The 21,166-nt window shown below is 41.4% G+C and overlaps 1 protein-coding gene across 2 annotated transcripts in view; it reads right to left on the bottom strand.

The window, feature by feature from the left end:
- The window catches only part of elp4 (elongator acetyltransferase complex subunit 4), a 54,612-nt gene that overhangs the window by 11,197 nt on the left and 22,249 nt on the right, over window positions 1–21,166 (bottom strand). For both annotated transcript variants that reach the window (XR_004331594.1, XM_032513026.1), the window contains exon 9: window positions 19,669–19,775. Coding sequence is in view for 1 of the 2 variants with exons in the window: in XM_032513026.1 (XP_032368917.1) it covers window positions 19,669–19,775 (107 nt within the window). In the remaining variant the exon portion in view is untranslated. The remainder of the gene's footprint in view (window positions 1–19,668; window positions 19,776–21,166) is intronic.

Raw genomic sequence — 21,166 nt, 5'->3', positions numbered from 1 at the left:
GGAGAGGGCTGCTGATTTGAAAAGAATAACAAAATTGGAAAGCCTTCCAAATGTGACTATCAGCTTCTTCATTCTCTCCGATGTCAAGTTAGGCGTTTTGCTGGGAAATGGGCGGCCTGCCAAATTGGGGCCAAGTCAGAGTTGTCAGGGGATTACAGTTCTGCCTTGCTCACTGCAGGGGGTGCGGAGTGGGCCTCAATTACCCTGGAGCGGCGTGTTTGATTTGGCCCGGCACTTTTGGGGACAGACCAAAAGCTGAATAATGCACCATTAGCAACTCAAAATCCTGCCCTAAAATGAGTCCACTTACGCATCACATACAGTAATTGTGTGTCTATCAAAGGCTGGCAGGTCTACACCAATTACCCTGATAACAACAAAACAATCAATGCATAATATTATCTGCTGCACACCTGTGGGCGGCCTCAAACAGCCAAGCTTCCCGGACTAAAACTTGTACATCTCATTCAAAGTCTGTCATCAACACACTGCTAAGAAATGAAGTGTCAACTTTAGAATGCTAAAACATGATGCAACATTGTTCTAAAATAATACGGGGGGAAGACAGTGTGATGGTAGAACTGTTTGTTTGTTTTTACAAATACAGGAGATGGCAGAAAAAGAGAGTGTGAGAGAGGAGAGAGGGAGGGAGAGGGAGTTCCCCCTACTCTGGCTACAGTTGGAGCTGTGCAATTGAATTTCACAGGATATGAGGCAGCAAATGGCATGTAAAGGCTGAAGCGTTAGACGGTTGCTGCCACACAAGCCAGACAGATAAGGGATGTGTAAGTGAAATCATTAGGTAACTCTGTAGGACAACAGGGGCAGTTTGAGGTTGGCAGGGGGCTATGAGAGCTAGAGGTCCTCCTTGAGCTCCATTGAACACCCACTCAGCCTGATATACATGCACTTACAAACACACAGGGAAAATCACTTATACAAACACAAGCCGCAAGACAAACTAGGACTGAAGACAGAGACAGGCCGACAACTAAGCGCTGTTTTTCCCCTTTCTACCCATAAATACAAGCACATAAACGCATGCAAGGATATGTACACACACACACGCGCACACACGCACACACGCAAAACACGCGCACGCACGCACACGCACACACACACACACACACAAACACACACACACACACACACACACACACACACACACACACAACACACACACACACACACACACACACACAAAACCCCACTTCAAACTGCAGACGCCTCATTGAGGTATCAGCCCCTGTGATTGTGTTTGTCCACCTGGGTATGAAAGAGCCATTCTGGCCTGTGTGGAGGAACAGCAGTGTGGTGTAGCTCAAGCCGGAGCCCAGCTAGGCTACGTCTGTCTCAGGCTCTCAGGGAGGGGAGCAGCCAAGTGTGGATGCACCTCATTACCTCACTCATCCACACACCAATTACCCCTAAATAAATACACCCAGCCCACAGGCAGCAACAATGACATCCAGCCTGAAAGGGAAGAAAGGACGCCGTTCAGAAAGCATTTGCACGCAAAGAAAAGTGCTGTTGGATAATGATGAAAAAAAAGTACAGAGAAAAGAAGCAAAAAGAAGGACATGTGGGGGGCTTCAAGTCTTTTAAACCTCTCAAAGACGAGATGGAGAAAGAGAAAGAATGAAACAAACACTGAGCAGGCAGAGTGAAGTGATTCAGAAAATGATAATTTCTTGCTAAATTTCACCCAACACATCCGCAAGTGATTGTTGTGGCGGGGGAGGGGCACAGTTTAATTGTTTTAATGCGTGCAGCCATGAGACAGCTCTGCCGCGGACTAAAATGGTGATCATTGTAGAGCCGACACATATTTTCATGTAAGACAGACCGCTTGGGGTAATGGTAACAGCAGTGTGTTCGAAGGCCAAAGAACATTAGCTAAAAAGAGAATGAACTTGCAGCCAAAGAGCTTGATCCCCAGAAAGGCCGATGAAATATGGCAGGTCGCATGACATGTGACAAGGAACACTCCGAAGGAATACACTTTTTGGCTGCCCAAAATATGAGAAAACATTTTAAGTTGTTAGCAGATAAAAGTCTCTGTTACTGGAGTGAGAAGGTGAGTAAAGGATACAGAAAAGGTGTGTAGCAAAGAAAAGAAGACAGATGTGTTTTCAGGGAAGGGGGGCACAAGCGAGGAGTGGAAGCCAAGAGTTCCTTCATGCTCCCTCCCTTTCTCCCAACTCCCTCCATGTGGGATATTTCTGCATGAGTGACTCTGTCATACCTGGGGGACACAATGGTCTCTCTCTCTCTCCCCCAGTTTCTTCCTCCCCTCCCTCTTGTATGTCTGTACTGTGACTACGAAAGCCAAGCCTGTTTGGTCGTGTGGCACTGTTTTGGAAAAGAGCCTGAGTACTACAGGAGCAAGTGACGGGCTGAATGAAATATTATCAGCATTAGTAATATCTTGAAAAAATGTAAATTAATAAAAGTCCTCAACAAGTCAAATTCTAAATCTCAATCATGGAACAACTTGTACAGTAAGTGAACCACTTTTCTCATGGCACCTTAAGGCAAAAGAGATGATTCACTTCCTCCCCTGACACCTGAACAGTCAGGTGATGGGTGGAACTTTAAGTCAATGTTGGTGGTGTGTAAGGGGGGTGCATCAGAATAATTCCGGATAGGCTGTTCTCCAGTCACCAGGATGTACGAGCACATCCCAAACTTGAAAACAACCCACATGACCAGGGCCGACCGGTTCACCTAACCAGAGGCAGATTCCTGGTTAACAGAAACAACGGCTGGGAACGTGTCAGTCTTCCACGCTGTTGATTCGGTGTAATAAACAGAAGATGATGGATGGAATGGAAGTGAAAGGAGCAGGTTTATTAGGATTCCTTCCTGATGGTAGGCTAATTGAGGGAGGGCATGCTGAGAACGTCAGGTGCCACAGGTGGGTGGAGTAGTGTTGACATGCTGTGGCAACATAGTCAGGATTCCTGGTGTACAGCTCAACCCTCAGCTGGAATCAGACTGCATTGGAATCCCAGGCTCTTTCACATACAACAAAAAAGGCAAGGCCTGTGAATACCTACTGGTCTTTAACCAACACAGGTTCAGCTACTAAGACTGCCAGCTGGCCCTTAAAATAGAAGGGTCCCTTCACCCATTCTCTCTTCTTCCTCTCTGCTTGATGTGGCCTGGAGGTTCCTTCTGTGAGCGCCAGTGTTTTTAATTTCTTGCACCCTACAACACCTACATGTGTTGTCAAACTCTACAGCACCCTTCACACACACACTGACATACTGAGAACACGTCATTGTCTTTAAAGCGCCCATATTATGCTCATTTTCAGGTTCACAATTGTATTTTGAGGTTGTACCAGAATTCGTTTACATGGTTTTATTTTCAAAAAACACCATATATATGTTGTACTGCACATTGCTGCAAATCCTCTTTTCACCATGTGTGTTTGGGTTTCTGTTTTAGCTACAGAGTGATCCATCTCACTTCTATAATATCTTTGTTGGGAGTCGCATGTGCGCAGCAGCTAGGTAAGATCACATCAGCCAGATAGTCTTTCTCCAACTTTGGTCAGTACAAGGCAGGATTAGCTGGGAGACTTCTTCTAAACAAGGGCACACTTGTGGAATACCTGCAGAATAGGAAATGGAAGCAGTTCTTTTGTATATTATAGTGAACTAGTGTGTGTTGTAACAGTGTTTTGCCATTGTGAACAAGCTAGCATGCTAGCACAAGCATCTTACGGTTAGCCACCTCATCTCGCCTAGTGACGTACGAAGCCGTGCAGATTTTGAAGAGCGGAGAGTGAAGGCAGAGGACATTCAGAAACCTGTATCTCACTCAAAACAGCATGGATAGTTTTTTTCCCCAAGTTTGTATGCGTGTGGAAGCACCAGAGACATAAAATAACACCCCAAATCCCAGAAAAAGTGATTTATTTTCATAATATGGGCACTATAAGGTTTATGTTTCCTGTTTTTATTTGCGGTACAGCCATTACAATAATATGTGTGTAAATATGGTATGGCAGCCATATATGGGAGCTCTCCAGCACAGGTGGAGGTGATTGGCACTGGATGAGCATACCGTTTTTTAATGTGTCATAAAATGTGTTGTGCACACATCTAACTAGCTATTCCCAGTCTAGCAATCCCTCTGTGACTTTTAGTGGCAAAAGTCACCAACAAATAGGCCTGCACGATTTGGGGAAAAAATATTAATCACGATTTTTTAGCTTAGAATTGATATCCCTATTCTCTGCCATGATTTTTCCTCACAAAGTGTAATGTTCATTGCATACATGAACCATGACAAAAAAAACAAATTGGGAGTACCAAACATAGATTTGTATTGGCAAGATAGCACATTGCACATCACCACAAGCCTGTAAACATAGAGGCTTCAATGAAGAGAAGGGTGAGCATTGCAGCGCTTTAAAAGCACTTTAAAACCTATTTTATCCAGTCTATGTTTAAAAATCTCTGAAGATAGTAGTAGCGTTTGTGATGCAGTTGGCTCGTAAAATTAAATGAGAATCGGAGTCATTAAAAAAAAAAAATTTGATAAACAAATAAATCAGAGTAATTTAAAAATTAAATTGTGAACAGGGTAAATCAAGATCGCAATTTTATAACGATTAATTGTGTAGGCCTACCAACAAGGCGCACATACACATTTCAATATATCAATGGAAGATGCCCATGCAACCCCTGCATCTGAACCATCTTGGTAGAAAGGTTTGCGTGACCTGTGAGATTTCACACGCTACCTGTGCCTGAGAAGAATGTACAGGAGATATGCATGATCCTCAAGTACACACCCAAGGATGCTTGATGATCTGTAAAAAACTGGAAATCAAGCAGCTTTTGTTTGTTTTCATGACCAACATGTCCTGTGGGCAGGATTCCGGCACGTCAACAAGTTCTGTCTTTTACAAAAAAACAAATGGAAATAATTTTACTCACACTTAATTTACTCAGTGACCTTTACTCACTAAATGATTTTTGTTGTAGCTTTGAGACAATTGAGATATGGATAATAAGAAAAAAATGTGTGGAAAAAGGCCTGTGACACCTTACCACAACTTACAATAATGTACATTTAATGGATTCTTATGAATGTATTTTACTAGAGCACATCCACATGTGTGCCAATGGAGAGGACTCAAAAAAAGTTTTTACTGTTTACTTTGCAATTGCTAAGACAGAAGATTTTTTGCAAGGCTGATCAGAATTCTTTACTGGTGGTCTGATGTACATACAGTAACATTAGCGGTGCTAATTAGAAAGATGGGAGACATCTCCAAAGAATGTCATTATTAAAGTGCTCTCTTCTACTTACTCATGCCAACTACATTCTGTTTGCTTCTGTATGAGTATATCAGGTGAATGACATTTTGTCACTGTTCTGTCAACATACTGATCCGTTCAAGAGTATGACCTGTTGAGACATGTATTAGTGAAGCTTGTTGTGTGAAAATAGGGTTAGTATGCTGTTTGACGTCTTAAGTGTTTGAACTGTCAGAACACATAAATAAAAACATACTACATCAAAAAATCCTCACTATACTAATATCTTACTTCTTTCTTCTCCCAATGAGTGGGGGAATGTTTAAAATGTATGTCAAAAAAATTAGTAATAAGTATTTACAAGGCTGTGTTAGATAAACTACATCATTTTATCACTTTTAATACATTATAAAAGCAGGCCATTAATCCACTCCAAAGAATATCTCTGAAAAAGATTGAAACGTTAGTTTTTTTTTCCATATATAGGGATGTGGTAGGCACACCATGACATAACTCAGACAAGACTTGCTGTAACATTGGAGTGAGTAGAATTTTGTATTGTGTCAAATTAAAAATGATTGGGTCTCAATGAGCAATATCACAATGTAATCTAAAAATGTGACATGATGGCCTAATCTCAGAATTAGCAGGACAAAAACAATGCATCCCAGTTATATGGGCCTTATACATTGGCAAACACACTTACTTCATCTGCCAAGTCCCTAAATTAACACCTTTTTGGTGAGAAAGCTCTATTTGGAACACGTCACACAAACACCACAGCTGGCATTCAAGGGTAAAATTAATTACTTCAGATACATGTGCTTCCTCTCAAAGTGGCAGACTTATTTGCATTGAGGAACATTCAGCAGAAGTAATCGATGCACACACAAAATACGACCACCCAATGACCCCAGCCCCGTCTCAAAGTCCCTCCCCATCCCCGAAAGCCCTGGCGGCTCATCCATGCATGGAGGAACAAACACAGGTAGCGAGAGCAAATCAGACTGCAACAAAACACAGAAACATGAATGGGAAGCATTACAATGATGGGCTGGATGCAGGACAATGAGCCCGACATTAAACAAACGGCAAAACCCAGGATGGGCTGCGGGAGTATGATACAGATTACAGGCACCTAGTCCCTGCCTGGGGAACAGGGGAGAGGGAGAAAAAAGGACACAATATTGCAATCTGACAGCTGACGTCTTCATATAAATGTATGAATTTACATTCCAATTAGAGGAAATTTACATCTTAATCACAGCGAGCAGTGTGTCGGTCCCTCAGTTAGTGTGTTGCTACGGTAATGAGGTGGGATGCTGCTGTGCTCTCTCATCCAGACAGTGATCTGTCAGCAGACGACACCTCCCTGTTATGAGGGAGCTGCACCCTTAAATGCAACCACCACCACAATCCGGTAATATCCATTGAAATCTGTCTTAAATACCAACAAGGTGCGAGCTGCCACCCGAGGATAATATGCCAAATACGGAGTTTGAAAAACATCAAACATATCTTAAATACAGTGCACTGAACCAGGAGTGTCTTTAACTGTCACTCAAGTGACAAGCTTTCAGTACTCTATGGCATTCCATTTCTAATTTCCATACTAATGATGGGTATATTATCTTTAATGGTTTGACTTTGTTTTATGGCATTTGAAATGGATGGTGAAGCTGTCTGTGGAATTACTGAAACATATCATGTCATCAGATCACATGCTGCTGGGGTGCTAAGAAAGGCAAAGTGGATGGGTGAGATGGAAGGATTGGGAATGTATCATCAATATCCTTCACTGTACATCATACCAGATCAACCTCAAGCAAAGCACACAATGAGTCGGTCAGAGGGCATGTGGGGAGAGAAAAAAAGCAGACAAGTGCAGACAGTTGACAGGAAACAGTAAAAGTCTGCTGAAAGAAGAACTTGTTCAAGTTTGTTAAGTCGATCTGACAACACTTGTTGTGGTTTAGTTCAATAAGCAGACAAGAGCTGATGGTTTGAGGTTTTGGATGTGAAACAACACAGGCACGTCTAAAGCTTAGGCAGGGTCCTTTTTATAAGCTCACAATATCTGAAGAACATATGTCACAATGCACTATTGGCATTTATTTAACAAGATAAAGTTTATTGAAAAGCTTTAGCACTGAAACTTTGCTGAAACTACTTCCATCCCATGAAATCATTTAGTTGTAGAGCCGCACTGATTGCTGACAATGCAATCAGGAGGAGCAGATTAGCTACCACCACATATGAGAGCACATAAATCAGTTTAACACAGTCCTTAGCCATCTTCACGCTTGACTTTAATACAGGGATGTGTGAACAAAAAATTGGAGCTAAATGAGGCATGGCTTCTTTATCACCTACCTCGTAGCCAATAGAGCCTCTCCCGTCAGATACACTGCTCTAATGGCTGATATCTATGGAAGCAGCCTATTACTGGATACTGCTTGTAATTAAGACAAGTCAGATTACACCAGGCCAGTGCCTCCTCTCTGATATGTAGGCTGCCATTAAGGCCAGAAGGAATGATGCGCTTGTACACTGCGTTGAGAAAAGATAGAAGGCTCATGTGTTTAAAAAAAAAGAAAAGAAATGTTGCGTGCCGAGAGTAGGTGTCGGATGCGTCCCCAAACATCACATGGGGTGATGTGTGGGGCGTGGCTGAGATTCCACTTTAGCCTACAGGGTGTTTGGAGAGGACGCCGGGAAGCTGCCCACACCCCCTTTGGCACTTATCTTGCATATTCTTAGCTTGCAGATTGATTCCCACAGCATAGCTGCTGTGTCTGTGCACTTCTGTCCGACCATCCAAATGAGCTTGCCTCTCTTTTCTTTTATTTTGGGGGGGGTATCACAACATCTTAAAACAGGTTATAAAATGTCAAGCTGACTTTGTGTCTGGTAGCTGTGGAATAAAGGCTCTGAATGTAGAAAGAGCAACACTCTTTAAAAGCTCACTATGATTAAAAAAAGAGGAGTAGAGGGAGCATCCGACAAAAGAAACAGAGTGACGGGAAGAGAGAAAGAGGGAGTGACTTTGAGATGGGAAAGCACTTTTTTTCTGTACACAGAGTGACCTTGCTAACACTCTGCCTACTCTAATATTCACCACTACACATGCTTTTGTGCGCTATTCCTCGCCCATCTAAGCACGCAAACCCTCCTTTCAATACACACACTACTCATTATACAATATCACTAGCCGGTCATCCAAGAATTGCACAAGCGTTAACACTCACAACATTCAAAGCGCACACTAACACAAATATGCTTTATCTATTGAGAGATGCAACAAATTCAATGTACGGATTTAATTCTAATTTTGTGCATTACATGTCCTGCCTCCTTGCAAGACTTTGGTTGATGCAATAAGATTAACGGATGACTGCTGAATGTCAGAATGTTTTTAAGAATGTGCATTAAAGGAGGCTGTTAACTTTCATGTCCGATAAGATTTATCTAGAGAACAATGTTTATTGGGCTCTTTCATCTTGTTGAGGTAAGAACTTAATTTCTGATATGTGTAAATTAACACACTCACTTAATAAGTGAAACCTTTGATATGTGCAACACAGATATACAATATTACCGTCATACTTTCGAGTGAACAAATAATTCTAAATTTCTTCAAACTTTTTGTCAAATGAAGTAAAGCTATGAAACAATGTTTAGGAAACTTTAAAAAAAAACAACGTATGCTATAAACTTCCAAAGGCATGTAAGGCTTCACTGTCAGGATTAAATGCATGCTAAACGCGCTGCGCCGCGCGCGCACACACACACACACACACACACACACACACACACACACACACACACACACACACACACACACACACACACACACACACACACCACACACACACACACACACACCACACACACACACACACACACACGGTGGTTGATGAAGCAAGCGGACATGACGTCCCCATACAAACAGTCTGTGTAAGTGAGCGTACAACATCAGGCCATCAGATCACTTCCCTCTCCAAACATGAAGCCTTTAATAGATGTGAAACTCCAGGCTCTGGATCTTTTCACACCACTGAGTCGCAACTCACACAGAAGAACAGGAGGCTGAGGATAACAGAGCTAAAAAGTAAAACAATGCACCAGATTTCATACTGAGCCCATATATTTGAGGGGATCAAGCAGAAATGTACCTGATTTGATTTGATTCATACAAATCTTTCAAGACTCCACAAAAAAAAAAGATTCATAAGAATCCTCAGACTAACATATGGAGTAACCTTTGTGGCCTTCCGGGACTTTGGGGGGGGTGGTGGGGTTACGCGGGGGGGTCTAACGCTCCGAGGACCTTAGGCACGCTAGGGAGAGGTGAGCTGTCACCCCCCATTACGATCACTGCCTGAGCTCAAAAAGGGGGAGGGGTAGGAAGAGAACAGGCAAAAAAAGAAATACCGGTTCCTCGCTAACCGCCATCTAGAGCCATCTTCAGGCCTCAGAACCCTCAGTCTACTACTGCCTCCTGGGAAACACTTGCACGCAAGTCCTCCTCACCCCTAGCTAGCGGTGGGGCAAAATATTGTGTGTGTGTGTGTGTGTGTGTGTGTGTGTGTGTGTGTGTGTGTGTGTGTGTGTGTGTGGTGGGGGGTTCTGTGTGTAGAGTTGAGCTGTGTAAGCACAATGTATAGATTTTGCGTAACAAAAGGACAACTGTGCATGTTTTCTTACTTGCTTTGGAGTGAGGGGATATACTGATATGCAGTTTGGTTGGGTTAAGAAAAGGAAGTGATGCAGAGAGTATCTCAAAACAATCCATGTTGTTATTAAAGTTTAAAAAAGGGCAAAGCAAAGGCAAGAGATATCACAGGAGCACAATGTGATAAGACTCCCAGTAGAACTGCTTTTGGTAATCAATAACTGACAGAATTTGTATACTTCAAAAGTACTTTTTTAAAATGATGTACAGGATGGTAGTGAAACCGCATAAAAAAATTATACTGGCACGTCAGTCTAAACCCAGCAGAGACGCGACATGTTGTAGCTTATTATGTGACACATAACATGGAATGCAATGTTATATGCCAGTGGAAAAAAAAGCTTGCCTCAAATTTGACCTTTTGCTGCCTTTTGTGTGTGTTTGGGTGAGCACTGCTTAGGCGCATTCTGTTCCCCAGATCCCACTCCTAACACCCCTGTCACTCATCATCACTCATCATTGTTAGGGACAAAAGAAAAGTTTGGTTAAGCCACACACTGGAGTATTCTCCCACCCAGTGCCTCCCCCACCTTCGCACATTCACGTATGTGTGTTATAACGCGTGTGCGCGCACACACACACACACACACACACACACACACACACAAACACACGCACACGCACACACAAACACACAGGACAAATGCACAAAATGTTTTTCTATTTCTGCAGCATTAACACAAGACCCCTGTCTTGTGCACACACACACACACAAACACACGCACACGCACACACGCACACACAAACACACAAACACACAGGACAAATGCACAAAATGTTTTTCTATTTCTGCAGCATTAACACAAGACCCCTGACTCAAACATGCGCCATAATTCCTGGATGGGTTTGCAACCTTTTTGATTTGGCACCATCACCTTGCCTTCTAACTTGCCTTTTTAAATATAGTCTTGTCTTTCAAATGGCCCTCTGACTCATCGGTTTAGTGTAATTAAAGTCTATTCAGGGCTCAATATGTGTCCTAACTATCCTCCATCATCTGGCCAGGCCTTTCAATCGCCACCTGTGAACTCTGGAAAGGGACACTTGCCCTCATAAAATTCATGAGCACTGCTACATTCAACGACCGGGCAACTTCTCTCAATGGTCAACACCACTTTAAACAACTCTGTGTTGACTGTTGGGTGAATCCTTTTAAATACAAACATATTCACAGTAGCAGGGGTTAAGTAGCTCCCATGATTAGCTGAAACAAATGCCTTTATAGTGTGCTTGGAGATAAAGAGAAAGAAAGAGGATCAAGACACCCAATCTGTTGTCATCAAGCAAGGACTTACTGAAGGATTGCTGACAGAGAAAGCATTTAGTGAAAAAGGCTAAGTGTCCAACTGGTCTGGCATCTTTAAATTTGAATGAATGAAGCATGAGCCCACATATTCTGTTGTGAGGAGTCTAGAAATGATGGACTCCTCACAATACCACTTTCTCACTCTCCTAATGTGGATAGGATTTCCAAAGACATTGGTCTCACGTTTATTTCATATCTTTATAAAAACAAAATTGTGTGTCCATTCAACGCCCCTCTTTATCAAATGACGGTAAAAAATTTACAAATACTTTTTCTCACAAACTACTGAAGGGGAAGAAGTATTATTACAACAATAATCTGAAAATTAATGTGGACATTATCGCAATAGACACATTATTTGTGTTTTCAAATGTGTTCACATTAGAGAAATACATCCATAAACTCCTCCTACTGACCCCCCTCAGGACACTGAGCAGTGAGAGTGTGGGAAAGTTATTTTTAGGATCCAATGCAGAGAGCCTTCCTAAGTTTGATGCTCCTGCTCTGGATCAACATTCCACCTTTGAACCACTCCGACCACGGAGCTGTTTGTGCCCATGATGGCAATTTTAACTTTCTGTGGACCAACAGCAGTGAGGGGACTGTTTTGTTTTGGCTGGTTTAAAATTACACCAGCCAAAAGTGGACAACCTTTTTTTTTGGCTTCATCACGTTTACTAGTTTTTATTAACAACTAAGTCCACGTAACAGGTTTACATGGTCAAGGATAAAAAAAAAGACTAATTGTTCTTGACTGAGGAAACAGTAGAGGTTTTGTGCAGGATGAACACATTTACCACTCTTGCAAATAATTGGACTTGTACAAAAGTGCATTGACCTTAGGCAAAATTGGGAGATAACACAATAAAAAGAAGCCAAGGATACAGTGAAGACCCAGTTTATAAGCACCAGGGGGCCTATGGTTCCCCAGTCACTACCATTATGCTAATGGGAGGCTCTCTGAACACACTTACACAAACCCTATAGTACCACAAGACCCCATGGATGTAGGGTGGCATGCAAGTTACTGCCTCTTTTCCTTTCTCTCTCTAATGGGAGCTGAAGACAACTAGGGCTACTTTAATCAGGTCTGAGTCCAATGTAGCCAGTGTAGTCTGATGGGGGCTGAGTGGTGCATGGACCATGTTAAGGGTTCACTGCTCACTGATGAAACAGCTTCACTTCCAGGGCGAGTTCAGGCAGACCACACTGTTACTCAGTCTGGCAGGAGGAGCACATCTGCCCGGTTTGGTTTTCCTTGAATACTTCCTGTTTGCAAGAAACATTTCGGCATTGTGTTGATATAGTATAGAGGGCAGCACATTTGGCAAGGTCCCAGATATTCTCTTACTGCATGGGCTTTGACTGGACTAACAGCAAACACAACTGCTGCTACTTTTTCTCCCTGGGCATTTGGCAATAAACAATTTAAAAAAAATAATTGGGGGACTGGCATAGCTGGTGTCCTTAATGATTTCTGAACCTTGACTTTGTCAGAACAAGCACATCCTCCATGCCCAAAACACCTGATTTCACACCAGATCACCAATGCCACTGTAGGGGGGCCAAGTGTGCAGTATGAGCTTGAGATTTGCCATTTATGAAGTGGGTTTGGTTTTCTTAATCAGTATCTAAGGAATTCCACACACACTTACCACAACACCACAACAAACAACCTCCCAAAATATGCAAACATTTGCACACCCACACACCCAAGACTCAGCACAGAGACCTTACTAGCTGGGCCTTTTCAAACACAAATGCATATTTGCAGAATAGATAAAATCCATGTTCAATAATAGATGCATATCTGATGTATGTTGTGAATATTGTTCGGCTGAGGGGTCCGATCGCGTGCCACTGACTGGCCTACACTCGACTCTCTCCCCTTCTCATACATGCACAAACCATAAGCACACCTCATTCCAAAATGCGACAGAGGCTGGTGTGCACCAAGGGAAGAAGTATAAATTATTCAATTGGAATATTATTCCAAAAGGTCCATTCTTATCTCATCGCGATTCCAAGGCAGATATAGGAATTAAAGACAGATGTATGAAGAACCTAAGGTTTTTTTTACATTCTACTAATAGGTTCAAGACAGAAAGGCCTATTGTTTGTATTTAGTTTACTCACAGTCTGTGAATAGTTATTGTGATCCGCTAATGGAAATAAATATAAAATGATCCAGTTCAGTTTTTTTTTTTTTTTACATTGGCTTTTTTCTGATCTTTAGTTCCAAGTATTATTTCAGACATGGGGAAGCAGATATACAACAAGGCATGGAATACAAACAAACATATAAGCAAATACACAAACAAGCCCTAAGGATTGGGTCTCTGTCTAACTCATTCTGCATTTTACAATTCTTTCTTTCCCTCCCTTTTTATTTCTCTCTCAATAAAATGGTTTGGTGCCTCTGGGGAAAAGCCCTCATTTAATTAGACCTGACCTGAGAATCACTTAACTGCTCTTCTCCGCTTATGTCCCCCCCCCCCCCCCCCAAGCCTTGCTCTGTTCGTCACATAGGTCCATTAACACCCTTCCCTCGGCACCCACAGGCTTCAACAGGGGGCAGACACAGGCGTTGTCTTAAAGACGTTTTGAGGACATGCCAAGAAACATTAACCTACTCTATACACCTCCCTCGGACTCTTATAGTTTGGCATCCTCTTAAGTCTTCTTCTACTCAGCACCATCATCCTTTTCATCCTCCTTTTTGGCTCCCTCTTTGCTTCCACTTAGCTTAAAAATATACTTAGCTGGGTGATGTCAAGTTCATGTCATGTGGGATAGAAGGTCACTGGACAACTTGAGATGTTTTGTGATTGCAGAGTTGGTTGTGTGAGGGTTAAAAATACATTGCATAGTAAATCTAGCACTGTAGCTATAAAATTAGCATTTAATTACCTACAAAAGGCATCCATGTTTGTTTACTATTTTGGGCAATTATTTCTGGGTGTTCAGACCAAAAACAGCCTGCGTTAAAACAGCCAAGGGGCTGCGTTGGTGGGCGTGTGTTGTTTCAGGTACTGGTGAGATGATAACATACAATTCAGGAAGTCCAATTGTTTAAAAGATGAGTGTCAAGGCAAAAGTTGAGCCAGGTTAAACTTTTGTGTTTGTAATTCAGATTTGGATGTTAATGTGAACTGTATTTAGAAGTCAGAAACTGTGAATACCAATAACATAAATCAGTTGGGTACTAATCTGCCTAGGACCTTCATCATGTATCTCTCCAATGATGACTTCAAAATGACTACGTAAAATAAAAAAACATTCACATGAAATCGAACGTTCCCAAGACCAAAAAGTTTCCATTAAAGCCAATAAATGTGTACAGACTGTGCAGCCATCCAAGAGACAGAGCTCGTCAGTGACGCCTCCAAAAAGCCTAAGATAAGACTAATTTGGCAGAAATCCCCGTCTTATACTGTATTTGACCCTGTGACCTGCCTCTGGCACCCCAGTACCCCATAGGCACATTGTCTGTCAGTTTAAAGGGTCAAACAAAGGTAAGGACAATGTAATTGCATACCACTTGCATTCTTCAAACCTTCATTCTCAAAGCATCTTACATTGTGAACGTAGCGTCAGAAACCTGTGTTGGCTTAATATGAGCAAGCAAAAAAAAATTCTCGCACACATTGCGTGACACCAATGTGCATATGTTGCTCAATAAGTATGTGCTTGTGCTGCTGCATGAATGTCAATATCTATGTGTTGGAGTAAGCAATGTTTGTGTATGTGTTAATCTTGTCTAAACACCTAACACTCCTCCACCTGCTCAGACAGAGCCATGGGTTAATTCTGGCTTCAGGCTTCATGGCTAATAACTGCTCATCAACCGCAGTTTGAACTCTTGGAAACGTCAACCATTGTCATGATAACCTTATCATAGAACCAACAGAACCTTAATGATGTTGCTGAGTTTGGGACTATAAAATTAGGCAAAATGTATTAATACAAATAACTGAACACAAAAAATATGTTTTTACTGACAAAATGTATACTCTGTGTAGTGGAAAACAATTTTTTTTTGCATTCCTGAGGCGCTAGGTGATAGAGGTATGAGTCAAATAGCAGTTAAAAAAAATTAGTTACCAGTATGAGTCCATGCACAGTTGGGGTGACATGTAGCTGCCTGATCCAACTGGTGAGAAGCTAGCGCTGTCAATCACTTGTCATTCACCACCACATGTCAAATTAATCCAGATAGATGGTGCACAAAATGAGGCTGGATTTAAAATATGTAAAAGGAGTCAAAAGTTGAAATGCATAGCAGGAGAAGTGATCTATCACTACCACAATACATGTGTGGAAGAAGTAAGACTGTGGGCACTTTAGAAAAAGAGAATGTATTATACGGCCCCAGGCAGAGGAGTCCTGTAGTTTGAGTAAATGAGGTGATTAGCCAGAATGGTGTAAGCTGTCACACATCAAACACTCGGCTAAGAATCCAATCACCATCTCATGTGTCAATCAGTGGCCCACCGAGGCAGTTGACCAACTGTTCAAACACAGTGTACTATGAGCTACGTAGTAAGAGCACAACGGTAGTCCAGAATGCAAATTAATTCACAGGAATACTGATGTGAACCAATATCTACAAACGGGGGACGCAGATCCAACATGCACTGATACTTTTGTGACATCTCCATCTAAGGGGATGTACAAATTAATGCCAGCCAATCACGGTGCCGGAGAACCCAGCACGAGAATGTAATAGCATATTACAATGTGTGTTTTGATTGATTGGATGTGTATGATACAATACAATGTTCTCTTGGAAATTCCCTGACACATTAAAATGTGTCATGGCCAAGGATTGTGACTGACATTTCATAATATATACTCTCTTGTGTCAAAAATTGCAGCCATTTTAGAAAAAAAAGTCTTCTGTGGATATCAGTCTTTTAATGCTATGTGTATGAGAGCAATACAAGAGTATGGTTACCATCCAACCAAAAAACTCCAATAAAGCTCCCTAAACAAGAAAAAAAGACAAAGCTTAGTCTTTACAATGTGCTGCTGGGATATATAACACAGTATCTAGGCCCCACAGAGCTTCTTGGATGCTCTAGGCCTCTGCCCCTTGGCCTGCCCAATACAGAGGCCTAATTAAAAGACCATTGAGGATAACCACCTTGACTTTTATGGACCATATAAATCTATACTGGAGTGGCCTATTCAGGGGGTCAGAGAAAGGAGGGGAAGCGGGCCAATACAGACAGGAGAAAGGCTTAGAAGGGTTGACCGTAGGATGCGAGGGTTTGAGGGGTGGTCATTCCTCTCCTCCCACTCACCTCCTGCCTGAGACAATAGGACTCACTAAGAGCCAAGGACCAGAGGGTGTGATAAGGTAATGATAATGTAATGAGGACCAATCATGAGCCTGAGCTAAGAGGAGGGCCCCGTAATTTGTCTCTAGAGTGGTAGTTCAGTGGCAAATTGATTGCTTGAAGGGAGAGTGATGATGTGACACATGCAAAATGGATGCGTTTCTGACAAGAAGAGGAAGAGCATAAGAAATCATCAATCAAAATAGAATACTGGGAAGGCCATACAATCCTGTGCGGTGTGTATGCACTATACTATGCCGGCAGAGCAAACATAGCATCTCAAATTGTCCCTTAATGACCTGTATTAAACTGTGTGGAAAATGTGAAATGGCGCTCTGAGTGCACTGTCTCAATCCTGGGATTTTACAATACATATTTGAAATACTGTGTGAGAGCGACTCAAGACTCCGGAGGCACTTTGATGCTTAGCAAGTTTTCCAAAGGGCCTCTAGCACGAATCAAATTGAGCTGCTGAACTTCCTATATGAGGTGTACAGGGAGAAAGTTGCTATGCAAGTGGCTGAGACATTGTTTGTTGCTGTGCAAGTGGATGAAACGTCTGATGTGTCGTGCAAATCCCAGCTGGTGCTTGTATTGAGATACGTACTGCCAAACAATACAGTAAGGTTTTATTTAAGTAAGTAATCATTTAGAGACGGAAGTTAAGGACAAAGGATGCTGTGGGCCAAACACCATCAAAAGTGTACCAGAGACACTTAAGGTTTGGGAAAAGTTGATCGCATTGTGATGGTGTCGCCATGATGAGTGGGAATGTCTGCAGAACACAGACCTTGATGAAGGAAACCTATCCAAATGGCCATTTTGTGCACTGCTATGCATACAAGCTCAATCTCTTTGCAGCAGCTGTGCTTTGCCAGGGGTGTTTTTTTTTCAGTCTTCGTCGCCTTTTTTTCGGGGGTCTCCAAAACTAGTTACAGCCCTTGCAGAGGCAACACAAAGGTCACCAGCTGTCATGCTGCAGTTGGAGTCAGCAATGCCTTTGTTCAGTTCAAATTAAATATATCAAACAGCAAATATGACACAGCAAACTGAAGGATTGGCCACTACAACCCAAGATGTTGCAGATGAACTGGCTAGAAGAGTCACTAATACAGAACCAGCTACAAATGAGGCAAGCAACATCATCATCTCACAGACTGAGCAGTAACTTTTAAAGAGTGATCACCTTATCGCTGATTATCTAGTTCAGGGATACAGCTCTTTTTCCTCAGTTTAATATTTTAGCAGCTACAGGATTTTAACACCAGAATCGATTAAAGTTTTTTCAGAAGACAAACTGCCGTGCCTCCTAAGCTTTGAATTGTTAAGTGAAATATTTTGTTAATCTTGTTGTTATAGCACAGTATGCAATTGTAATCTGATTACATCAGGTTACTTTTCTAATACTTATGGCTAGACATTATGGTGAAGGCTTAGTGTGAAACTTAATGGTGTCGAACGGTTTAATAATGTGAATAGTGATTTTATTAGTTGCCTGTATTCATGGGGATGCACCCCCTTTTCCCCAATCCTCTTTTACACTTGTTGTAGTTACTTCATTTTTGTCTGTCAGGGATGGCTGGGGAAATGTCCATGTTATAATATCATGACTGGTGATTAATTCATACTCCTTTAATCAGTCCCTCCAGGATTTTGCAATGTTGAGAACTCTTGCAAATTCAACCAATCACCGTGACATTGGTGTGACTCGCAATTTTGACCAATCACCGCAACTTTTCGCAAATCTGACCAAATACCGGAGTTTTCCACAACTTCCACCAATACCAGCAGTGCCACGTGTCAGACTCTGTATCAGTATGTGACTCTGAAAGCCATTGACTAAGTGGTTCATGGCCATATTCATTTCCTTCTTTAACGAGACGTGTGTGACTCGAACATCTCACATTTACCAACAAAACGTACAGCGCAAGACTGTGCAAAACATTATAGACAGTCCTGCCAACCTGTACACCTTTTAACATCAATATACTGTACGCTGTAATGATTTTTCACTCTGATGTCGCTGGAGCAGCCGCTGTTTCCATCCTGTCGGCTCTCTGCAGCGGTGGGGTTGCTGAGTTCCCCCTGCAACTGCAACAGTTGTGTGCGCACACACACACACACACACGGTGGATGCAAGAAAAACTGGAGATGAGACATACAGGATGGCGTAAATTGAGGACAGCTATGCTCGTTATTGTAAGCGCAATGATAAGTTAAAGTCCAAAAAGTCCTTTATCAAACCGTATGAATGTGTGTCCCAGCCCAGGATAGGAAATGAACTAACAATGTAAAGATCAACAAGCTATTGAGGACATGTTCAAATTTGATTCATTCAATAAATTTTAATTTTTTTCTTAAATCCACCATCCATTATCATATTATACCAACAATTGCAGCATCCTGAGCCTTTTTGGTAAGGTTACTAGGAAAACTCAGCCTAGAGTAGTTTATTCTCCCCAAAACAAGTTTCCTTTTTATTTTTAAAGAACAAATATCAACTTTTATTGCAATTTTTGCGATAAAAGCATTTTGTGCCGCAACAATCTCAAAAAAAGTCTGTGAAATCCTGGAGGGACTGTTTAATTTATTAAAAATGTGAACTATACCTTTGACTTAAACTGCCACCAGAATTTTTTCATTGCATATTTATGAATATAAATAGACATTCTTCTCACTCTGTTGCCTCTTGACACTATACTGGAGTAAGTGTGGCTACGACAGTGTATAATCAATAGCTTCACCTTTGATTTTGACACCCAATAGTAAAAACAGGCTGGCAGAACTAACGCGAGAGACTTGTTATTATCATCAACACTTAATTTCAGCTATGAACACTATGAATGGGAACAAATGTAATAGTTTTCCTAAAGTTTTTTTACAGCTCTTGTTTTAGGTTAATGGTTACATGGCAAGTTACTAAAAATCCATTAGCATAAAACACACTATAACACTCTGCTTTGTTTAAGAACAAACCCTGGCATATGCTAAGTAACCTTGACAACTTACCTCAATACTGAACTGTTTTCTCTTGAGCTTAAAGGCCAGGTCCTTGTGGTCAGGGAGTTTACTAGCCAGACAGTTCAGGTGAGGTACTTGGCGTACATGTAGAAGACCTGTGAAGGACAGTGAGAGAAGATTAAAACTGAATGGGTTGAACAGTGCATAAAAACTACAATAAAAGTCCAAGCAAGATATTCCTGTCCTATCCACGATGTACATGTTTTATGTTAAACTGTGCCAATACAAAATAACTTAGACAAAGTTGTGTGCTTCCTTTTTAAAGTGTAAAATCTTGTTAAAATAATGCAATTTACAGAGGATTAGGATTCTCTGTCCAAAGGTTTTTTGTGCTTGTTTTACCCATAAATCCGCCTGCTGAATCCAAAATGCTGGATTAAATCTTTTTTATTTTTTTTAATGTTCCAAAAAAATTTTACTTTGTTTTAAAAGAAGATTAAAAACTGTGCTTGCTACGGGGACAGGCTTAAACCCAAACCCAGATTTTTTTTTTTAAATATAAAAAGCAAACCATTTTGTACTACCCCCTTCATAGTTCGTAGTTAAACCCCCTGATCAAACCTAAAACTACAGTGCCCTGTAGGTTCAAAAAATAAAAAAAAAAACTTTTGACAACCCACCAAGATTCTTGTTCCCATTATGTTTTTAACCCCTTTCTACATCTTTTAAATTGATAAACCCTTTTTTTTTTTTTTTTTTTCCCCCTACGGGGTGGAGAAACGGGTTTGTTTTTTTAAAGGGAAAATTTAAAAATTTAAAAGGGCACGTTAGAGAAATGGGGACGCAAGTGGCTTTTCAATTTTTCGGATTTTTTAAAAAAGGATAAAGGAAAAAGTTTTTTTATACTTTTTTCCACTCTTTTCCTGTCACCAAAAAGGTTACAGTTTCATAAAATTGGAAAAAGTACTTAAAATTGCGGTTGTAAAATTTGAGCTTTAGGGGAAAAAAGAAGAGATGGGAGGGAGTAAGGGCAAAAGGGAGACAGACGAAAAAGTGGGGGATGGGGGGTTCTCCCCCTCTTTTCCACTTGGGGGGATTTCCCTTTGCCTGATTTCTTGCAGGTTTCCCCCCCTTTTTTTAGCAGCCCTAAACCTGCTCCCCGGCCAAACCGCACGAAACGCGCATCCCCCGGGCACCTCAAACCGTCCCAAAATGCGTTTGCCTCTTTAACCCCATCAAAACATCACCACATAAATTTTTTTCCTAACCCGCCAAAATTTACCCGGGCGGGTTTAAACAGAGGGAAATTTATTTTTTGGCAAAAAATTCAATACTTTTAAAATTGAAAATTTCCCAAAAAAACCCTTTTTTGGGACTACTTTAAAAAAAAAAGAGATTCCATGCCACCGCCTTTAAAATTTTAGAGGAATGGGATCACTATGGGATTTTGGAAAATCTAAATAAGATGCTGTTGGATAAACCCAAGTTTGCCTTTTAAATTTTTTTACTCCTAAACCCCTTCATCTTTCAAAAACCGGGGCTGTCA

The sequence above is a fragment of the Etheostoma spectabile genome, chromosome 1 (genome assembly GCF_008692095.1).
Source record: "Etheostoma spectabile isolate EspeVRDwgs_2016 chromosome 1, UIUC_Espe_1.0, whole genome shotgun sequence".
Classification (NCBI taxonomy): domain Eukaryota; kingdom Metazoa; phylum Chordata; class Actinopteri; order Perciformes; family Percidae; genus Etheostoma; species Etheostoma spectabile.
The sequence above is the reverse complement of the archived record's forward strand: the minus strand, read 5'-3'. Positions and strand labels throughout refer to the sequence as shown.